Consider the following 23,329-nt stretch of genomic DNA (forward strand, 5'->3'; position numbering starts at 1 on the left):
CCACAACCAGAGAGTGATCTTCAGTGACTTCTTCTCTAGCAGTCGAAATAGGTATAGACTTTGAGACTCCTGGACCCTTCACCCTCCATATATTTTTGCTCTTGTGAGTCGGTGGACAACTTATTGGGCCCTTATCTAATATCCCTTTGTAAACTTCAGAGAGTCCAATCCATAATCCCCTAAATTTAAACGAGGGTTCCTTTAAATAAATAATCGCATTCTTCTTGTTGTTGACCCTCGTTTGTACTGCTTCACTATCTTAGGTCCGTTTAGATGGTCTGGTTGGGTTTTCAACTATCCGGTTCAGGTTTAGTATCGGATCCTTCAGGTTTTCAAGTTGGGAGTTTGGGATTGGTAAGGCAGCACTATCTCCCGCCAAAATTTGATGTTGATTCCTCCGTCTCTCTACCACTACAAACTATCATTATATATCCCCCTCTCCCTCTCGCACGGATGGATTGAATCAATTACTAACCCTAAATTGATTCAATTGAATTATCACACACACTAATCCCAATTTCCCTTTTCCACTCTCTCCCTCTCTCTCTCTCTCCACCGCGACTCCCAACCACCACCACCACCACCATCATTGTGATTGCTATTTTGCGGAAGAAAAAGGAGGCCTCTGTCCCACCTCTCTCTCTCCTTCGATAATCTTATAGGTAATCCTTTGACAAGAATCTAAAATAGTTGTGTTCTTCAACTTATTGCTAATTTGATCAAACCTAATCTTGAACAATCTTGAACACGCCACATTGTTTTAATGATTTGTTGTATTTCCAGAACCCGCATCTACTAGGGTTTAAAGGGGTTTATACTGGTCTAGTTAGGGTTTTTCTCATCGATGAAAGATGATTATAGATCAAACCTGAATTAGAGTCGTTATAGTAGGCTCTCTAGTAAGCGTAAACTTACACCGTAATTACACTCTTAGACCATTCAAATTGGAACTTGTGATATTTGAAGTCTTCTATTTTCAACTCTTATTGTACTGAGATATTCTCCTTCAGGGTTTTCTGGAGTTTGCAGAACTGAAATCTAATATGGGAGTTTTAAGTTTCTTTTTCGAGAAAAAGGTTTCTTGGGCTTTCCGTCTCTTCCTGTTTTTCGTTTTCTTTTAACTATAGTAATTGTTGCTTCTTGATGCTAGTTTTTTTATTTTGCATCTGATTACTCAACAAGTTACCAGTACAAATAGAACTATTGACTGAATGGGAATGATAGTAATCTGGGGCAAAATTATACTCAGCCTTTTCTTCTTCTGTCACCTGATGATTGTTGGAAATTCAAAGGTGTGAAAGTTTCATAATGTTGATCTGGAATGGGTTTGTCTGGATTAACCTGTCATCAATCCAGTCCGATATGAAAACATTTTCAATCCTCTTGTTTGTCTTCTTTGATTCATTGGCTGAAGTTTGTTTCCAGAAAACATAGATTGAGAAACAACAAAAGATGGCAAGTGGTCAGGTTGTTATGCGTGCTAGGTATAAGAAAACTTCTGTCAAGGGCCCTGGCATCCAAGGAGTTCTAATTATGGTAAATATTGTTCATCTTTTCCGCAAACCTCATCCCTTTCTTTACTAACTTCTTGTTTGCGTATTCATAATACCTCCTACAATCCTTTCTCTCTTGTAAATGGGCAAGTAATACCAAGAAAACATGGTTTTAAAATGCAGTTAAACATCTCACAGGATTGTTCTAATTTTGTTTACTTATTTTTAGTTGCATCCTTGATTAATGCTAATGGCACTGCTAAAGATTTCCCCACATTAATCGTTTCTGGTACTTGTTTGCAGACAGAGGATAAGTTTGTATTCACACCTGATGATCGTATACCGTCTGCCGAACTCAATGTAGGGTTTAGATCAATTAAAGGTTATCCTTACCTCTAAATCCTTTGACATCCTCAAGTGAGACAAATTTGGGTGGTAGTAGTTCTATGAGTTTTATAATGGTCCTTGTGGGGTTCTTTTTTTCTTCTTATTTTCCTGTTGATTCTGATTCCCACATTCATTAGATGGTGTCTTATAGTTTCACCTCATTAGATAGATGTTTATTCCTGGTCTTGGAGTCTCATTGTTTCAAACATGGGGCTTTTAGCATCTTCAGTCAAAACGAAAAGATTTTTCCTTTTTCTTAATTTGTAAATGTTATTGAACTGACATAATGAAAAATTTTGCGAATTTATAAATTAAGATCCGATTCAATATCTAACAATCCACACTTCTTATGTAGTACACTGTTTTTTGATACAAATAATAATTCATAGTATGTTCTTTATTGGCTATTTTTAATGTCTTTTCCATTTCAACTTCAGGTCACAAATTTACCAAGGAGGGGAGCCAAAAACAAGCTCTACTAAATCTTACTCAGGATCCTGGGACTAAGGTTTGATTATAATACTGCTCTGGTGTGATTTAGCGCCAAATTCCATGACTTAGGGTCTTGTAGTTACAGCCAAAGTATAGTCAGATTCTTGCGAAGTGGCGAGTAGGTCTATTAGTGTAATTCTTGTAGGTCTTAGTAGCTTTTGTTTTAGGTCTCTTTATAGGCGGGGGCCGCGAGGTGTAATTCTTATCACTTTCGAGAAGGATGAAAAATTTGGAGGAGGCTTATCTTCCTTTAGGTTGATCATTGGAGTTTACTCTTTTAGCTCTTGTTACTGCTTTATGGTTGTTCTTTCAAGCTTTAAGTCTTCAAGAACTGTTTTGTTTATTGCACCCTAGCTTTAGTCTTAACTTTAACCTAGTTTGAAGGCTTCTACTAGATATACTGTATATCCTTTTTTGAGTTGTTAATCTAGGGGCTATTGAAGCATGTTTGCTACCGCGAATTCAAATAATTGTATTGGTACTTGGTAGTTCTAAATGAAAATCTACAGCAACCATTTATTACTCTCTCGCTTGTTTTCTTAGTGCTTGAAACTCATAGTCTACATATTGCATAATAATGGAATACATGTTTCTGCTTCTTGGTTGCTTCAGAGTGGGGGTTACATTTTTGAGTTTGACAAGTTCTCCGAACGTGATGCATGTAGAGATTTCGTCGGTGAGTTTCATCTCTTTTGCTTGAGTATAGATGTGGGAGTCATTAAATTACACATTCTGAGCTACTAATTGTTTATAAATGGTTGGACCCTCTAATGGTTGGTCTGATTTTGTAATAAGTTTTAGAGTGAAGAAGCTCAGTGGTCTTTTCTCAATATTTCTGCTTCTGCACATGAACTAATTTAAACTAGGTACATGGTCATTCAAACAACCAAACTTATAACAACTTATGAGAGTAAAAGAACATTAGTACGTTTCAAAAAAAAGAACATTAGTGTTCCCTTGCACAGAGACAGGCTAAACTCCACCTACGTCAACCAATCAGTTGACTCTGAAAGTCTGGTATATGGAGAACTCATGGGATAACTCTAGTTTTGTTGCTCACTTGCTCTTGGTTTTATTTAGAGAATAAAAAATTTCAACTTCTTACAGGGTGAGAATTAATATCTAGATCAATATTTCTGCACGAAATAGCTAGATGAGGTTGAACTGTGGGTTGGTTTGTTTCTATATTGTCAAACAAGTTCACTTTTTATATTACGTATGACCAATTTGTTTCATTTCAAATCATCAGTTAAAAATTATCTTAAATGAGAAAGAAAATTTATTTTAACGCAAGGACCGTAATACACAGCTAACATTGTTTCGAGCAAGATGGTTGAAGAAGACCGTAGAAATATTGCATAAATCGAGTATCTTACTAGCTACTGAGCTAATTGGACCTATTTGGTCTTATGCCTTCGTGTTCCATTGGTACTAAAATTATCGTTTCAAATATGAAGAAGCATAGTGTTCTGTTGTCAATATTTCCGTTTTCATTTTTTTCGTTTACAACCTGTATATGGTTACTCTAGAGATGCATATTGTCCATTAAGTAGTTGCAGGGTTAAATCTGATATCTTCATGAAGCGAATCACAAGTATTGGTTACTCTAGAGATGCATATTGTCCATTAAGTAGTTGCAGGGTTAAATCTGATATCTTCATGAAGCGAATCACAAGTATTGGTTACCGATTGTTCCCTGATGTATAGTTAGTTATTGCCTACCAACAGCAAAGGTCCTTGGAAAGCTCCAAGCTATGCAATCAACTGCCCAAGAGGCAAAAATAGTCTCTGAAAACCCTGCCACTACAGTTCATGATGAACAACTCAGTGCAGAAGAGGTGCAGCTTCGGCTGAAGTTACTATGTGAAAATGGGTAACTTCACTTTCTGCATTTATCTTAGTAATTTGAAATATTTTGTGTTTATAATGGTTTGTTCCCTTTGGATTCTTTTATTTATGTTAGTTACCTCTGAGATGGCTGTGTACATTTATTAGTATGCAGAATCACTAAGATTTAAGTATAGGCCATCTTCTATTCCTACTTGTGCATTGCTTAATATTAAGATATACTCTTCAATATTCCTGCACTTCTCACATGTTCTAATGAACTAAGTAGTTAGAATTAGATTTGGTGCACATTGGTGGCCGTGAAGGACCGATACATTATCTATCTATGATATATTGATGAACGCATTAGCAATATCGACTATTTGCGCACATCAGCGAGTCGGTGATTTACAATGTATGTCGAGGACGAGGATATGTTGGCAATATCAACTAAGTAGCTCCTCGAGAGACATGTGTCCTGTTCTTAGTTGAACAAATTTCTATGAACGAACTCCAGTGTTCCAAACCTGTAGGCTATAGCTACTCACTTAGGCCATGTTTGTCGCGCGGGAATGGAATGTGATTCCTGAGAATCGCATACCCATATCTCGATTCCTGGGTATTAGATTATTCAGTTTGATGTTTGGTTTGACCAGGAAAAGAATTCGAATCTTGATATATTCCTAATTTGTTGTTTGGTTCCTATAGGATTCGGATTGTAAAATTTTGTAAAAGTCCTAATATATCCTTTTTACTTAAACTACATAAATAAAATGTTAACTTTGTTATGTATTTTAATAAGTATTATATATTCAAATGTGTATTTTAAAATAAATAAAGGTCTCGGATAAAAACTTTTCGTTTTAAACGTTAGGAAATTGATTGGAATGTAAAATTAACATGAGAGAAGGAGAAAAACTAGAGAGATGGACAAAGAGTTATATCCGATCGAGAGAGTTTTTATGGTGGTGGCTAACCCTAGGTTTTTAATTTTTTAGTTGTGATATTATGTGGACGACGATTTTAATACTAGTCATTCTAATACTTTATTAAGGATAGTTTGGTCTATAAATATTAAAACAAAGCATTCCCGGGAATGGGAATCACAACCCTACCTCCCTCCCTGGGTTTGCTATCCCCCCTGCATTCCCGCGATCCAAACAATAATCAAGATTGTGATTCCTAGGAATCACATTCCATTCCCAAGCGATCTGCACGTTAAACATGGCCTTAGTGTACACGTATAATACCAGAGCTTACAAGCACTACCTTTTGTTTCTCCCCCCTTTACTTTCGCTGAATTTTGAATTCTTTCTTGATAGTGAGTTGCAGAAACTGCACAAGCAGTTCGTTGATGGTGGTGTCTTGACAGAAGCAGAGTTCTGGGCTACAAGAAAGGTATCGCATTTAGGTTTTTGTGTTGGTATGCCAGTGAAGCTGCAATCTGATGCACTGCTAGTGCACTTAAATTTAGCAGAAGTTGCAAATATGATACTCTTGTTAAATCCATATAAGCTTGCTGTAAACATTCACAATTAAACAACCAAAGCTGTAGTATAACTTGAGCCCTTAATATTTTTCAGTAATCGTATCATATAGATTGGAGCTGTAATAATATGCATGTATGTAATAGTAACATTTCCCATTGATGTATTTGGTTACAGAAGCTGCTTACTGTTGATACTAACAAGACGTCAAAACAACGAGTGGGGTTCAAAACTGCCATGCTTGCTGATGTTAGGCCATTGACTGATGGTCGGGTACAACATGAAATCTTCATTTTCATTTTCTTCTTTCTGTTCAAGAAATATTAGAACCCAAGTTAAAATATATAAATTTTAGAACTGTTTACTTTCATACCCCTTGCTCCATGAACTATTGTATATATATGTTGTTGTATTGATATTCGTATACTGATTACGTAAGTAGCTGTAGCCTATCTGTTAATACCCTAAACCTAGTTCGAGGCTCTGGCTTACTAGGCCGACTCAGAGAGTGAGCAAGCCTGATCATGTAGATATATTCTTGGTTATTAGTAATTGTTTTATGTACACAAATGTATCCCAGAATATAGAAGTTACACAAAAGATTCCGAATCTAGTACAATAAATATGAAAGAGTACAAGAAAATATTCCTACGTAAGGGTCAAGACTCAAGATCACTAGTCTTATGTATCAAATATTACATTATCAAGTAAGTTCTTGAACAATTGCAAAATATTAATAATATTTCCAGCCAGAGCATCAAGCACTGTCGTGTTGTTTATTATACATATATTCTTTCTAATGAGACCAGTATAATTTCTTTACTTCGTTAAAGAAGGAAGCAAATAGGAAAAGAAGACCAAAATGAAGTTCGCTAACATGTTGTCAGGGATTAAATCAGTTTGAGATCCTTGAGATCTATTAGCTAAGTGCACCTAAATCTGATTGACCAAGTTGGGACTGGGGTTGGTTTTGAGTAGTTTGCGATTTCAATGAAATATCTATAAAGACTAATTGTTTTTCTTCTTCTATTTTATTTTAGACCAACAAAGTCACATTTAGCTTGACGCCGGAAATAATTCATCAGGTATGACTGATCCGTACTTAATGAATATTGTATAGTAGTGTGGTAGATGCACCAGTAAGTTCTTAGGTTGTGCTTGACCTCTCGATATGAGTATTAGTACCTGCCAATTGGCTCCCAATCTCATATCGTTGGATTCTTCCTGCATACCAAATTGTTACAGGCATATGTTCACATTCGCATTTCACATGCGCAGAGACTATCTATTTCTGAATTGCATTCAATTTTGGATATGACAAGAAAATCACAGAAGACTATGATGATAAATTTTAGTTAGAGAACTAGTTCTCTAATGTTTAAATAACTGCATATGTTCGCTTTATTGCCATCATCTTAGTGTTTGTCAATGCAAAAGATTTGTTCATTCAATTCTTGCGTTAAGAGTATTAGAGATAATACTTGACCATACTTTACATGGCATATTGATATTAGTTAAAACACAGTTTCCTTGTGCAGATTTTCACTGAAAAGCCAGCTGTTCACCAGGCCTACCTGCGTTTTGTTCCCACCAAGGTAAGCAAATGTGTCTTCTTTCACTGTCATGCTGACAGTTAATTCAGTTACTCTATATTTGTCCAGAATGATAGTCATTCTGGACATATATTTACGCACAAGACAAAGAACTTCATTTGGGATAACAATGAAGAAGAAAAAATAATTATTCTGTCTCTTGGGAGAAAGTATGCAAATCTCTGGAAAGGGATGGCCTGTGAGTAAATTAGGCACAAGATTAAGAACTTCCTTTGGAATAACAATGAAGAAGAAAAAATATTCATTAGGTCTCTTGGGAGAAAGTATGCAAACTCCTGTGAGTAAGAAAGATGAAGGCAATGAATGAAGCTCTCCTAGCTAATGGCTATGGAGATTTGAGGCAAAAAAATTGCTCTTTCAAGAAGAGTCATAGTGGAGAAATATGGTATTCAACCATATGGGAAAATTTATAAAATACCTAAGGATGCTTATGGTTGTTCAGTGTGGAGGGGTATTTACAACATGAAAAGAATCTAGAGAAACATACCACGATCAAGATTGGAAATGGAGAAGTGGCGGAATTGTGACCCGATACTCGGTGCTCTTCAACACCCCTGAGATACTTACAGGCAAACCTATTTGTTATTGCCCGCAAGAAGGAAGGAATGGGTAAAGAACCACTGTGATAGATTCCAAGGAAGTGGGAGTTGGAATATTCATCTAAGAAGGAACTTGAGTGACTGGGAGATTGAAGATGTAGCATCTTTAATGAGTATGATTGAGCGAGTTAGAATCTCAGATGTGGATGATGTCTTAATATCGAGAAACAGAAAAGAGGATCCAATGACAGTGAAGAAGTATTACATTAGGACCATAGATGACAATGAAGAGAACCTTAGAAACAGTAAGAAGCTATGGTGTAAAGGAATTCCAACAGGAGTAAGTTTTGTCCTTTGGGCAGCTATGCTTTAAGTTTTGCTTACCGAAGATCAACTTATTAAAAGTGAAGCTACGAGTCCCAACAGGTGTAGTATGTGCAAAAGGATATGGAGAATTTATTTTTGCATTGCGAAATTGCTAAAAGTGTGGCAGCCCTTTTTTAAAAGTTTCAAATTGATTGGTGTATGCCTCAGAATCTCTTTAATGTGTTTGAGCAATGGGAGGCTAGACAAATCCACAGCAGGTAAGAAAATATGGAATATTTTTCCTCATGCTCTGGTATGGGTATCTGCAAGGAGAGGATTAATACCATCTTCAAAGGCAAACCAGTTAGAATCAAGGAAATTGTTGAAGGCTTTCAGTCTTCTATGTATAGTTGTTGGTTTAGAGAGGGGATAAATGGGCAAAGTAGTAGTCTTTTTTGGACCTCACTTTGTGTTGGAAGGAAATGTTAGAAACAATACAACTTTTTTGTATCACATTTGCAGAGTAAAATCTGCTTAAAACCCTTTCGGTTACCCATCACTGTAGGGCTGTAAAAAAGGATTTCTTAAAATTGATTTAAATTGTTCAAAATAAAAAAAGATTTACGCACAAATATGTTCGTTGTCACATGCCTTCCTGACACCATTCACATGTGCTTTGTGCCTTTCAGATGACAGAAAAGGATTTCTGGACAAAATATTGTAGGGCAGAATATCTTCATAGAACAAAAAATGCCGTTGCTGCTGCAGCCGAAGCTGCAGAAGATGAAGAGCTTGCTGTTTTCCTTAAGCAAGATGACACATTGACCCGTGAAGCTCGACGAAAGGTTCTATTTCGTACAATAATACAAATATGCTCCTCAATTTACTCTGTTTGGTTAACTTTATCAACAGAAATTTTTATTTCTGTGCTGCTTTGTTTCCAAATCATTCAGGTTTATTATATGTATAGTGATAGATACAGATAAATTAGTGCTGATATGTTGAATAATTTTGGATTTGCAGATCAGACGTGTGGATCCAACTTTAGACATGGAAGCCGACAAAGGGGATTGTATTAATCTTCCGGTACATCAAAATACCCTTTATAATATAGGAATCTTATTTGTTTACTATTTTTAGAAGGTTCTGTTGCTGTGGCATATTTTTAGTCATATGCAGTGCCTTAGGTGGGGGTTCTTTGGAGTTTTGAAATGTACAGATCTCTTCTTCTTTTTCTCCCTTATAAGGAAGTTTTTTGTTTTTTTGGCAATATAATTTTCTGGTTTCCTCTCTTTTTTCATATCTTCATTGATTGTTCAAGTAGGCTTTTTGTTTCGTAAGTTGTCTTCTGAAGTTTGAACTGTATTTGTCTCTGTAAATTTGAGTTATACTTGGGAAGGAATTTGTACATTCCACTACCCATCTTTTATTACATGATACATTACCCTGAAATGAAAGCATACTTGACTTTTTCGGCATGGAAGCAAGCCATGACCAGACAAATGCACATTGACAAAAGTTAGGGTCATTGCTCGACGTTGTCTTGAAATTTCATTTCCAGGGTGTTTTAGTTAAATTACAATTTCGAAGATATGGTTTAAGTGTTTAACTATCAAGAAAAGAAACTACTTGATCATTCTAGCACTGGCATATAACCCATTTTAACTTTTTACATTGAGGTGCATGTTTTTTTGAATGAAAGTTAACACATGGATCAATGAATCAGAACACAGATACCGAATTTCGTGAGATAGTAGAAAAAAACAGAACTCAAACATGATATCGCATCAAAGTATTTCTCCACTTTTCTTTGTTCTCGGTGTTACCATTTTTTACTTTTAAGACTTATGCGAAAGAAAAGCCCCCAAACTCGCCGACTGTTTCTGAATGAAAGAATTGTATCATTACAATATTCGTTTTATTCCGTTCTCATACTAAATGTCTCAAATCTCTTGCATATTAACTTTTGTCCTTATACTCGGCATTTGCGTTATGTCTTCATTTCCTAACTAGTTTTCTGTTCAAATTTGCTCAACACAGGATCATGGAATTCATCGTGATGGAAGTGAAGTTATCACTGCCTCGGAGTATGAAGAATATAGGAGGACTATAGCTCAAAATCTTAACCGGCACGCTGCAGTTGTTCTAGAAGGAAGAACAGTAGGTAGGAATATCTGAACTTTCAATATTTTGTTTAATTTTAATCTATAAATAAAAAACATACAGAGACTCTCGATCTCTGATTGACTCAATTATTTGCTAATGTTGTAGGAATTGATCATTTCACTTCTAGATTTGCTCTATCTGTTTTTAGCCTTATCCATCTAGCTACTGAGCTGAGATCTGTTGTTTATCATAGACTAACAGGCTTTTCTTCATTAAATGGATGCAGATATTGAAGTAGGAGACACAAGAACTGTAGCAGAAGCACTAGCGAGGTCGAAAAAGGGTTAGCCATATTTATTTGATTTACTTCCATTTTTCATTCACTGTTTTATATAATAGCACGTCCTCTTCGGTTTACTTAACAGAACAGTATAATAGTGGTCTGCTGCTTTGCAGCTGAGCTAGCAACTCAACCTTCCGAGGATAAAGCAGACAGGGTGCGTTCAGAGAGGATCTCCCGGATGGCTGAGATTGAAGATCTTCAAGCACCTCATAACCTTCCATTTGCACCTCTGTTTATCAAGGTGTGTCTCTTTTCATGAACTACATACTCATGCAAGTGCATGGTTACAAGGTGGTCATGGTCTCAAATTAGTGGACAGGGAAAAGCGAGGTGGCACAATAAACATATGGCTATGTTAAATCTTGGCATATAGATTTGGACAATATGGTATTTAACTAGGCACTTAAACTCGGGGCTTGGCTCTGCTCGGGGTAGCCCGAGCTGATCCATGGCCGAGTACCGAGCTAGGGGTTCCACGAGTAACTCGGTCGACCTGGTCGAGTCCAAACTAAGTCCACCGTGAATCCGAGTTAATGCTTGACCCTGTGAGTCAGTGTTCAAATTTTATTCCAAAAATAAATAAATGAGTAATTAGGGAAGGCCGGCGCTTTGGGGAAACAATAAAAATTTCCGGGATACAAAATTTTGAAGGGAAATGGTGGGTTTTGTCAAGTTTTCTGGGATACAAAATTTGAATGGGAAATTGTGGGTATTGTCCAATTATCCGGGCAACAAAACTTCTTCCTCATCTCCGGCCACCACCTTCGACCACCACCACCACCATTTCTCTCTTCTTTCTCCTCTCCCCCCACCACCACTAAACTTATCTCTCTCTCTCTCTATCTATATATCCCAGCGAAGGGAAGGCCCCCCTTTGCCGGAATCCCGGTCTGGTTTTAGGGATTTCCCCTAAACCAGATCGAGGTTCCAGCGGAGCGACCCTTTAGCTGTAACAGATAGAAAGGAAGGAGTGAGAGAGAGAGGAAGGAAGAGAGAGAAATGACGCTGGATGTCGCTAGCGATGATATCATTTTCTGGCGGTCATTATCGAAGTGGAGAAGGAATGGTGGTGGGAGTTAGGGGAACAAAAGTGGAACACAAAAAAGACCAAAAAAGTTTATTCAAATTTTGTACTCCGGAAAATTTTCGTGTTTACACCATTATGAGAAGAATAGAGAGAGGGAGAAAAATATTTCCATTTTCAATCATCAATTTCTTGATGTGCAACCTTCCAGGTAAGTTTTCAACAGATTTTTAAGAGAGAGAGAGAGAGAGAGAGAGAGAGCTTAAACTTGCATTTCTTCTTTCTTTCTTCGGCCTTACTTCTTCTTGCTTTTTTCCTCTTCTGCCACTAATACCATGTTTGTTATTCCTCCCTTGTTTTACTAACATATTTTAGAGGTTAAGAGAGCAGTCGCTGGATTTTGTTTCACTAGTTTTTTTTCTCTAGATATTTTTCCATTTATTCGCTCTCTAGAGATTCACTAATTGGCCTAATTAAAGCTATAATTGCTGCGTTGAATGTCGTGTACAGCACACAGCAACAAAAGATGCTCTAAATATTGCATTACAGCTGTACTGCTATAAATATGATTCAATAGAGATTCATAATATCATTACTAGTTAAGTAGTTGCATACTTGCATATAAACTAAACAAGTGAGAATAGGCAGAGTTACTCAGCTCGGGTTCGGCCAAGCTAAATGTTGCATTACAGCTATACTGCTATAAATATGACCAATAGATTCATAATATCATTACTAGTTAAGTAGTTGAATATAAACTAAACAAGTGAAGTGAGAATAGGCAGAGTTACTCAGCTCGGGCTCGGCCCTTGGCCGAACCCGAGCCTATCTCAAAGGCTAACTGCTGAGGTACATAATTTACTTGATTCAATGGATAACTTATATATATCAATAATCGTATCTCTTGTAATAAAATTATTTGATTGACCAACCACAAGTTCTCTATGATTTTCTATAAGGTGCTACAGCAGAGAGACGAGGCTCCCAAATTATTTACGGATAATTTATATATCATAGATTCATAATAGTATCTCGTAAAATATAATAATTTGATTAAATAACCACAGGTTCACTATGATTTTTCTATAAGGTGCTACACCAGATAGACAAGGCTCCCAAATTATTTACTTTTTTTTTTTGAAAAATTGAGACTCGGGCTCGGTCTTTGGCCGAACCTAAGCCTATCCCCGAGTCTAACTGGTAAGGTACTTATTTACTTAATATACTTCTTTTGGAAAAAAAAGGTACTTAATATACTTAACTGAATGGAGAATTTATATATCATAATAGTATCTCGTAGAATATAATTATTTGATTAACCAACCACAAGTTCACTATGATTTTCTTATAAGTTGCTACACCAGAGAGACAAGGCTCCCAATTTTTTCGGAAAAAAAAGGTCCCAATTTATTTCGAGAAAATAGGTCGTTGGAAACCGCACTGGAGCTGTTGGTCTTCCTTAGACATTTGCATGGATATTAAATAGTACCTTATTTCTCCACCTATTTTAGGACCCACGAGAGTACTTCGATTCTCAACAAGCAAACGCACTCAAAGCTTTAGGAGATACAGTAGTTGGAACACAGGCGATCAACTGCAACCTGAGCTCTAAGCAAGCCTATGGTTCTTTGAGGGACTTGATTTCTCAGGTGAAGGTAGCTGGATTGAGTGACCCTGTTGTTAAGCCAGAAGTTGCTCTCAAGGTAAGACTTTGTTTTGTGATATTATTGCAGCTAATGTTGGAAAAAGCCACATAAATGATTTCTATCTTGTTGATTAGGTTCTAAACGGATTGACTCAGCAATTGTCAAGTACCAAGTATAATCTTGGTAAGAATCCGCTGGAGCGTATTCTTAATAGACTTCCTAGCAGAACCAAAGATGAGCTCCTACATGTGAGTTGACTCCCTAGTCTATAAATATCATATGAAGTATTTTCATGTCTGAATCCTAAACTTGGTTTATGGTCAGGAGTGGATGCGCTTGTGGCCCATATTATATTGTATTCTATGAAAGTGGACGGGACTTCTCGAGAATCTCCACCCCACTATCTCCTCTCTTTCTCTCTCATGTTCTGTTAATTCTTAACATCCTGCCTCCGCCCAACTAAATAAGTGGAGTCAATTTCCCGATTTCATTGTTGTTTTTTATGTTTTCCAAATTTAACTGATGTTACTGATCTTACAAGTTACTCCTTCGTCATCAACATGCTTCCCAAGTTCATTATACTCCATCTGCTTTATTTATGTTTGAGTCTTGCTTGTTATTACACTAGATATACCATAGAAATAGTTTTCCGATCTTTTTTTTCCAGTCGCAATCCTAGTACCCAATAGATGTTGGCCAAGAATATCAGTCGCTACTTCGGTCTCATCGACTGATTCTATTTTCATCAACTGGGAAGAAATGTAACACCAGGGATTGCATATATACCCTGTGCAAGTTAAAACTGAACCATAAATGTTAATTACCGTCAAGACTAATCAATTTTGTAGTCCATTAGCTAAATCGTGCTACTCGTCAAAAGCAACAAAAATGGGGGAGCTGTTCAAGTTATCCCACTTGTTTGTAAAACATAATAAAAATATTTAATACTGTACTAAATATTTTCTGCAAATCCTAAAATAAGAAAGCACTAAATAGGAACTCTACCTTCAGAATATTAGAATGTGGGTATTGTGAACCTTGTTACAAGGGTCTATGTGGTAACACTCATCAAACCTCCTACAAGTCCCTCAAACTTCTTCCACTTCTAGATGAATTTATTTCCTACATTTAGTTTTTCCATTTTGATGTTTCCCCCAATCTAAGTCATATAACTTATAGCTACTTGACCAATATGCCCCAAAATCCGTCATCCACACCTGGCATCTCTCTAACATCATCTGCAACTTAACAAGCAACACTGTAGTATGCAAAATCTTGGCTCTTCTTACTGTTTTTGCAATTGCTTTTTTTATAAGGTTTACTTGTTTCTGCTTTAATGATTATTATTGTTATCATTTTCAGCATTGGATATCTATCCAAGAGTTACTGAAGCACTTCTGGTCATCTTATCCTATTACAACAATGTATCTTTACACCAAAGTAATCTTTTCTACAGGTTAAAAATTTGAGACATACTTATTACATTTTATATGCGGCATTCAGTAGTATCTTGTTTTTGGTGGTTCTTACGAGGTTCTGAACTCGAGCAACCATAGCATTAGTCACAAACAGTACCAGTTTAGCAAAGTAGCAAGCAGGATTTAAGGCCTGTATTAGAAATAATGTAGCTCAAATGAACCAGTATATAGAATCTCACTTGTACCAAGTAACCCAATAATTATTAAGAAAAGTAAACCAACCAGAACAGAATAAGCCCACTGAAATCCTTTTATTGCCCGAGGGTTCGTTTGGTTCTGACGTTTGTGTTAGAAGTTATTTAAAACAAGGAATGAAACTTCCCGAAATTTCACCGAAATTTCGCGAAACGTTTCCTAAAATGAGATTAGGTGCACGAAATAACACTTACAACTATTTCCTGCATAGTTTCCACCGACATGATCGAAATTTCCACCGAAGTTGTTGGAAATATCGAAATTTCCACCGACATGATGGAAATTTCGACAGACATAGTAGAAATCTAGCAAAAAAACGGGAGAAACTAATACTAGAAACATATCCATTTCTTCGTCTTTTTCATCTTCATTTCTCTTAAATCTCTCTTGATTTTTATGTTATGTTTTCCATGGTTTTTAAATCTATTTGAATGATTTACGCCTTGACTTAACTGCCTAAATTGATTTTTTTTTTTGAAACTTAGAATGAATATATTAAAGGAGAAAAAGCTATATACAGAGAGAGGGGTGGCTTAAAGCGGATATCTCACGACATCCAAGCCTCCCAATGAACTACAACATCTAGATAGGATACATTCTTAAACTTATCAATTCTCCTAACCCATGAGAAAATAGTTCCCTTAACGTCTTCAATTCTGCCTAAATTGATTTTATCTTAGTAACACCTCTAATATAACTGCGTAATTGACGATACCTTCTCAAACTAACATAGTTTGTTAATTATTATCAGTAAGAATGTTATCTTTTGGGTGTTATAGCCAAAAAATTATTCAATTTACCCCCGGAAGTAACTGTGTAATTGTTAATACTCCCTCAAACTAATAGATAATGTTAAACATCATTTTTATGCATCATTATGGTTTAATAATCTTGTTATACATAATTGCATCATATTTCTATCATTTTTGTAGATTTGTAAGATTTCCACACTGACCGAAACATTTCTACGAAACGTTTCCACTTTTGGACCGACCGAAATTTCCACCGAAACCGAAATTTCATTCCTTGATTTAAAAAGAAAATTTGGATTTTATTAACAAAGGGACCAGGCTTGCTGTTTCCCATGAAAGTTAGCTGGCTGCCGTAAAACAAAACATTGCAAAGTAGCAAGTATTGCGTCTACGGTCTATCACATCCCAATTAAAAGCAAACTTCACATAACGATACTTGGCAAACTCTTTCCCTCTGTACTGGTGAAAGATTGTTCCCTTGAACTGCAATTGTGTTATCCGGAGTCGTTGCCTGTGTCCTTGAAGATAACCCTGTTCCTTCCTTCCAAATTGCCCACATGATAGCATGTAGCATTATCCGTCATAAGTCCTTTCTTTTCTTGTGCCGGGATAAGCCAGCTCGCTGTTTGAAGCATTTCTTTGAAGTCTTCGGCATTACCCAGTTGATGTCAATGCTTTTGATGAACTGTCCGAACACTTCTTCACAATCATAAAATGTAACAAAAGATGATTTGCATATTCGGAATCCTCCTTGCAAAGGCAGCATCTTGTAACCTCCACATCCTAAAGGCGCTCCCACTATTGTAATAACCTCCCCCCATCGTATCTGACTCTTTCAGGTGTGGTTTACTTGCCAGCTATTCTAATAACCTTCCACGTATCTCTCAGCCGCTCAATATCTCTCGTCACTCATCTCCCACAAAAACCATTAATTTCATTAGTTTTGTTAACTTCGTTAGGGTATGATATTGTTTTGGTTCCAGATTAAGAGCTAAGAGTTCATTTAGTGTTAATCAACATTCCATTATTTGGGGTCTTGCTCCAGTGGTAGTTTATCCGCTCCGAAACGGAGGTCAGAAGATCGACACTCTCGGGGTGGAGGTGGAAATCCATCATTTATTGATTCAGTCTTATTAAGATATAAATATTGGTTGTTGGGGTAGTTTCTATGGCCTTTAGTGTGTGTGTGTCTTTAGGATAGTTTCATGGCAGTTATGAGCATATTCCATCCTTATGATAATCGAAGCCAATTGGCGTATAATGTAGGACTGTCTGTATCACTATGTAATCCTGCTTTTTCCAAAAAAAGGAAAAAAATTTCACCGTGCCAACGACAGACTACCTACCATATATATATGTACCAAAACATTAGAGAGAAAGTTTAAGGTAACGTGGTGTATGCATCACTTACTAAATTAAAAAGTGCTGAAAGCATACTAATATAATGTAACTGTGTTTTAAGTGATGTCCATAAATCTTCTCCTCTTCGTTTAGGTTTAATTCTAATTTATGTTGTGTAACTAACAAATGAATCTTACAACAGGTAACCAGATTAAAGGATGCCATGTCAGATGTCTGTCCTAAGCTACAGGTATGCTTTAGTAGAGGAACTTTTTCCCCCACATCCATTTCCACGCTCCTCTCCTCTCCACCTTTTTATGGGTCCATGCAAAGTACGGGAATTGTGTGATTACATGTCTATACTTCCTCTACATGATCTCTTCGAGTGACTACTTTTAGCAACTTGTAAGAGGAAAGAAAATGTCGATAACTTGTCCGTGCCTTATCTTCAATTTCATAGTAACATCATTGTTTAGAAGAGCGGGATGAACCTTGCATCTGTACCTGATTTCCAATTTTGCCAATGGAAAGCAAAACAAATAAGAAAACGGGAAAGGAAAAAAAGTAAAATTGAAAATAAATTGAAGCTCTGACTATTTGTTGGTTTCTAAAATTCTTGATTTCCTGCTTCTCTCCAGACAATAAAGGAATCTACACAATCAGATTTCAGGCATCAAGTTTCTCTTCTAGTTCAACCCATGCTTCAGGTCAGTAATCGTTTCCTCTATTTTAGTTTTACATGTTTGATTGCCAAAATAGATCTCGTTGTCTTAGACATTATATAGTTTTTACTCAAGGGATCAAATCCTAAGGAGGCTTATCAATAGAAAAAAAAATACGGTGTATATCACTAACTATTACGGAAATGAAACCTATGATATCTTTTCTAAATCTCCATACCAAAAATTTGAAGTTGCTTATATGCACTATTATTGATGTTATATTTGTAATGTTCCTTTAAATATTGATGTTGAGAATACCCATTAAAAAAGATTATTTGAGGTGGAAGTGGAAAATCTTTAGTTCAAATCAAAAGGGAAAAATAGAATACAGAGAGAAAGTTGAGAAAGTGATTTGTTCTTCAACCTTAATGATTATCAACCTTAATGATTATAATTTAGAAAATAAGTAAAATGGGATTAGTGGGACCAATGTGTATGTTTTGACAGGCTCTGGATGCTGCATTTACGCATTATGATATGGAAGCACAAAAAAGATCCATGAAGGGTGGGGAGAGATCTAATGGATATGTTCAAGTAGTAGAGTGATCATTTTTAATCCCGTTCGTTTTTATGCTTGTGAACCCCTTATTTCTTCATATTCGTAGCAAGCATAACTTGCACACGATCGAACATTATTGGCTAGAATCTCAATATTACATATAGTTTAGTACTGTATAAATTCATATTCATAAAAAAAAAAAAAAAAAAAATTATATTAGGTGATTTTGTTGAAGGAAAACATTTTCTGGCCTACATACCTCAGATCAATTATTTCGAAAAGTTTCGTCGTCTACCCAGACCATAACTTGAGAACAATTAGGGGAGATTTATGAAAAATACTGGATAGTGAGGACATGCCTGGAGAGCGAATTTTGGTGGTATTAAAGGTGTTATTTGCTCGTTAGTATTTTATTGAGTTTTCTTTCTCCTTTTTTGATATGGACTCCAAACTCATCACTTAACTAAATGATATGGATATATGATGAACATATTTCCGCTTCTATCTTATTTGTACTCAAATTTGATAGGTTTTGGATTTTCATTTCTATGATAATCGAATTTCTAGTATGCGGAGTAGGTGTCCCTATACTAAATGGTGGACACTGATTTATTTTTTCAAGAAGCTTTCTGAAATCACAAAGCAGGATAAAATTTTGGAAGGGAGGTCCAAAAAATATGTCTCCATGACCAGAGGCTCAACACTAACACAAAATATATCAAAATTTCTCAAATTTTGATTTCCATCAAACAAATTATTTTCTACATGATGTTGTCATTATTGCATTGAACAAAACATAAACAACTTTCACCCATAAGCAACTTCCACCCACAGTATAAAAACTCAACATTTTTTTTGTTGAACTGTATAAAAACTCAACATGTTCATACACCTATCTATACCTTTACTTTGAACCCTAATCTAATCTAACTTTTAGGGCAAATAGATACACACAATCTAAATTACCTAAAAAATAAGGGTCCATTGAAAGGTAATTTGCGATACACAAATCTACTTGATTGACAATACAGCAATTTCACTCTAATCAAGGAAATAAAAGGTTCAATTCCAAACCTTGGAGCTTGAGACTCAATTAATTCAACTGCAAGGACACTTTACTAATTTGAACGTCGGACAGATTTCCGAGTTTTTTTGCAAGTTTCATCCATACTACGAGGAGAAGTACGAAGTTTGATGCAGTGAATCTTCATATGACGATTGCTGCTAGAATGGGGGTCTGACTTTAGCAAAATTCCATTAACGTCCAATCCCTCGAACTGAAAATTCAAAGATTATGAACTAACTGTTACAAACACAAAACGAAGATAAGAAAAGTGATGGAGACCATCCATGGCTATATGAGCCTCAAGACCAAGGTTAATGGGCCACTCATCCGAGTCCATGTTTAACTAGAATTTTCTTTCTTTTAGAAGTCTAATTTAGGTGTTTAGGTATTTATTTCTTTCCCAATTCGTGAGAATAGGAAACTAAGAGTTCAGTTATTTATAATCACTAGGCACGACCCGTGCCTTCGGCACGGACAACAAAAGTATCCTATAATATGTATATCACCTCATGTGACAGAGAATTTGATTTTGTTTTAAACTACGTCGATTAACTCCAAATATTATCATCAATGTACCACGAAATTAAATATATACAGTTTGTTACAGTGTTATTTACATTTGTTTCAATGAAGTAAAAGATCAAATATTCAATGTCTAAATGATTTTATGGAAACATGCAAGAGAATGGGAAAAAATCAAATTGAAGGTAAAATTTCCAACAAAAATGAAACCTAAGAACCGATTAACCAATTTTCCGGCTGCGATAATATTTCATCCAAACATAAACCCTTAGCAGAAACCTTATATTAGTGTGAAGACTCCAATTTCCCTTCTTCTTTTAGTTTGTGCCAAAACTCCTCGATCTGAATCACATCAAACAAATTGTAAACCCTCAACAATTGTCTTACGTAGAATATATGTAATTGCAATAGATTTTGGATAGCAAATTACAAAGGCATATTTTTGTTATCCCTGGGATCTTGTTAACTGTTATCTTGATGTTTTGACAATTAATGTAGTTCATGAATGAGACGTATCAATATTGGTGGTATCTATACTACTAAAAACATCATGGAGTAAATTAGTTTGTATTCAGGAAAATAAATTGTAATTATAAAATTTTGAAGTACATAGTATAACTTATGCAGTTGTGTTTGTAAAGTGTGTCTAGTTTCTTGAGGAATTTAGTACCAACTAACTCTATCAAATTCCATAAAACCATCCAATTCTATAAAAACATGTTGGCTGCGAACTGGTTAGCACAATTAGTACTAATCAGCTTGTCTTAGTCACAACTTAGTGGTGGATATTGATTGATTATGGAAGATTACTGTTTCAATCGTACTAATGGAGCACGAGAAACATCGGCCATTTGGTAAGAAGTGAGTGCAGAAAAAATTCGGTAGTTCGTTAAAAGAGGTAATTCCTAACCTTTCAAGCTTGGTTCCCATATCAACAGCCATGGACTTTAGATCACCCAAAATGTTGCCTAAATCATTAAGCGCATCGTCTTGTTTGTCCTTCTCCACCTGATATAACACAAACCCCAAATAAATATACAGTATAATTCAAATATACAGGAGCAAGCCATTGTGACTTGAACTAATCAGAGTCAGGGAGTAATGCCCAAACCATTTCTAGTGTCAATTGAATTTCTGTCCTAGTAAATATTGATTACATTAAGTACCTAAGGTAGAATTCAAAAGCCCATATTCTATGTTAATTCTACAATTTCGAACTCAAGTTAAAAAAATAGTGAATAGGTTGAATTCTTTCTCGTTGAAATAGATGGAGCAGCGAAAATCCTTCTCACACAAGTTAGGCTTGGATTCAGAGCTACGACTGTCTGATGGACTACTTTTGAGTTGTAAATTGCAAGTGATGTGTTGTAATTTGTAAAGGAAGCAGATACACACCTCAACCTTCTGGATTGCATCTGTGGGTTCAAAAGCACGAGAGTTCTTCGGTCCCTTGGGAACAGGGACTATACCCAACTTCTCCTTTTGCTCCAAGTGACTTGCCTTTCTTTTTGATGATTTATCTGCAAACAAATCTCACTAATAAAACACAAACACATGAATTCAGAAAAGAAAACCAAAAACCACGTGGTTTTAGATCATTACCGCTCGCGATGAGAGGTCCAGTTATGGCACGAGTCTTCTTTGGATTCCATGTTTCAGAGAACATACCACCAAGACTCCCTAGAAGCTTTTCACCCTGATATCAAACCAATATGATTACAACTAAAAGTCCATGCCGGAAAATCTAGCAGATCAACAGAGAATGACCACTCAAATACGGGTAAGATGATTAAAAAATATAGAGGCCGATCTTCTATGTATTTATAGACATATTATTCCCTTTCCTCAGTTGCGAAAACACCACTAAATGGATCAACTCAAGCATTTTTAGAAAGAACAAACTCAGGGTTGATGTCTTAAATTACTAATGATTGATGCAAGCGAAAACTCTCTATCAGAGTTCATACTGATTGATAACATCTGTCTGGTTAGGTTGACTACTAAGTAAAAAACACAATGTTGAATCGTTGATATCGGCAACATAAGTAGATAAAAAATGTCATTCAAGTTATAATATTCACTTTCTCCATTCAGATTGATAAGCTATAACCCATACTAACCTAAAGAATTTACTCATTGAAATAAACACGACAAAAAAAAATCAAGAAGGGCTTACTCGACTGAGACCCTGGTCAATATCTTGAGCCATCATGTGAGTCCATGTGATTTGCTCACCTTGTTTGTGCAAGGTGACCAAGGTATTAGTAGCATCTTCCCTAATATCCTCGGCAATCTTCAAGCAATTGTTAACCGACTTGGTAGTTTCCTCAGCCTTGTAAACTTCATAGTTTTCTAGTTACTGCACACTCTGGTTTTCTAACCCACCCTAGTCACGAAAGTCATTCTGGTAGTTGTGTTTTCCCGCCTTGTTAGATGCGTAAGAGGAAGAAGAGGGTTTTCCTCCATCGTCGTCGAAAGGGTTGGAATTCAAATCTGGTGTTAAAAGTGCAGGTTCAGAAGAAGTCCTTCTTGCTGGTGTAATTTTTGGTTTAGTGTCTGATTCAGAATCAAATGGGTATATTTCCACGGGTGCAAGGAGGCGGAGATAATAAGAAGGGGGAGATAGGGGTGTCTGATTCAGAATCAGAATCAAATGGTTCTATTTCCATGGGTGCAAGGAGGCGGAGATAATAAGAAGGGGAAGATAGGGGAAGAGGTATGAGTTAAATCATTGATAAATTGAACTACAGGTGAAACTCACTAAATTGGTCGATCAACAATGGAGAACTATCAATGAAACAAATAAAGGAAAATGAATAAGTTTAGGATCTTTAAAGTGAAAAACATAAATTGTGAATAGTCAACCAAATAGATATTCATTTAGGGAAAAGAAAAAGACAAACCTTGATGCCGACCAAGAAGAAGCCAAGATAAAGTGAATGAAGAAGAGGAGAAAGAGATGAAGGGAGAGAAATCAATGTTAGGTTTCAGTTCAGGACTTCTAGGTTGAATTCATTATCTTTAGTTGGATTTATTGTAGGTTGAATTCACTATCTTCATTTGGATTTATCTTCTTTTGTTGATTTAGCTGAGGATTATAATGAAAAATCAAACCCTAAAAATGAATTTGGTTGTAGAAGTGGGGGAAGAATGAACGGTACCATAATAAGATGATTTTGGTTTTGGAAGTGGCTGAAGAATGAACCGTTTGATTTGCAGAGAGAGAGAGCGGGTGGAGAGATAGATAGAAATATGAGAGCGTAAATGAAACGTTTGGAGAGAAGGCAGAGACACAGTTAGATTGAAGTAGTTGAAACGTTCACATAGACGGCAGGGACACCGTTAGATTTCACAATCTTCCAGTCTGAGTTGGCAGAAACGTTTGGAGGGACGGTAGGGACACCGTTAGATTTCACATAATCTTCCCGTCTAGTTGGCAAGTTTCCTCTTTTTTGGTCCTACTCAGCTTGTCCTAGTCACAACTTTTGTGT

General features: G+C 36.1%; 2 protein-coding genes across 10 annotated transcripts; one reads left to right on the plus strand and one right to left on the minus strand.

Annotated features, from left to right (window-relative positions):
* Positions 1-217: 217 nt before the first annotated feature.
* On the plus strand, positions 218-18,528 carry LOC147544867 (general transcription and DNA repair factor IIH subunit TFB1-1-like). 8 transcript variants are annotated; one of them, XR_015223615.1, is made up of 22 exons: positions 297-662; positions 1,426-1,536; positions 1,797-1,875; positions 2,318-2,388; positions 2,985-3,048; positions 4,101-4,245; positions 5,522-5,597; positions 5,864-5,959; positions 6,727-6,771; positions 7,225-7,281; positions 8,834-8,989; positions 9,168-9,230; positions 10,185-10,308; positions 10,537-10,593; positions 10,707-10,834; positions 13,129-13,320; positions 13,398-13,511; positions 14,626-14,703; positions 17,232-17,279; positions 17,668-17,736; positions 18,199-18,352; positions 18,515-18,528. XR_015223615.1 is itself a non-coding variant. In XM_086636086.1 (21 exons), exons 2-21 carry the CDS (start codon positions 1,453-1,455, stop codon positions 18,295-18,297), a joined length of 1,845 nt encoding a protein of 614 aa, XP_086492212.1. In that variant the 5' UTR covers positions 218-354; positions 1,426-1,452; the 3' UTR covers positions 18,298-18,490. The 8 variants fall into 8 exon arrangements, 7 of the variants coding, with proteins under 7 accessions (XP_086492212.1, XP_086492211.1, XP_086492209.1 ...); XM_086636086.1 differs by lacking the exon at positions 18,515-18,528 and having other exon boundaries at positions 218-354; positions 18,199-18,490; XM_086636085.1 differs by lacking the exon at positions 18,515-18,528 and having other exon boundaries at positions 233-662; positions 18,199-18,490.
* A 1,352-nt stretch (positions 18,529-19,880) lies between these two features.
* On the minus strand, positions 19,881-23,119 carry LOC147544868 (putative SNAP25 homologous protein SNAP30). Of its 2 annotated transcripts, XM_086636091.1 has the most exons (6): positions 22,742-23,119; positions 22,015-22,625; positions 21,441-21,534; positions 21,234-21,358; positions 20,749-20,846; positions 19,881-20,180 (listed from the first exon to the last, which is right to left on the minus strand). In XM_086636091.1, exons 2-6 carry the CDS (start codon positions 22,048-22,050, stop codon positions 20,156-20,158), a joined length of 378 nt encoding a protein of 125 aa, XP_086492217.1. In that variant the 5' UTR covers positions 22,051-22,625; positions 22,742-23,119; the 3' UTR covers positions 19,881-20,155. The 2 variants fall into 2 exon arrangements, with proteins under 2 accessions (XP_086492217.1, XP_086492216.1); XM_086636090.1 differs by lacking the exons at positions 19,881-20,180; positions 22,015-22,625; positions 22,742-23,119 and having other exon boundaries at positions 20,544-20,846; positions 21,441-21,579.
* Between the last annotated feature and the right edge of the window lie 210 nt (positions 23,120-23,329).

This window comes from Eschscholzia californica, unplaced genomic scaffold (genome assembly GCF_041429995.1).
Source record: "Eschscholzia californica isolate CP2 unplaced genomic scaffold, dmEscCali1.0.p SCAF_4, whole genome shotgun sequence".
In the NCBI taxonomy this organism is placed as follows: Eukaryota; Viridiplantae; Streptophyta; class Magnoliopsida; order Ranunculales; family Papaveraceae; genus Eschscholzia; species Eschscholzia californica.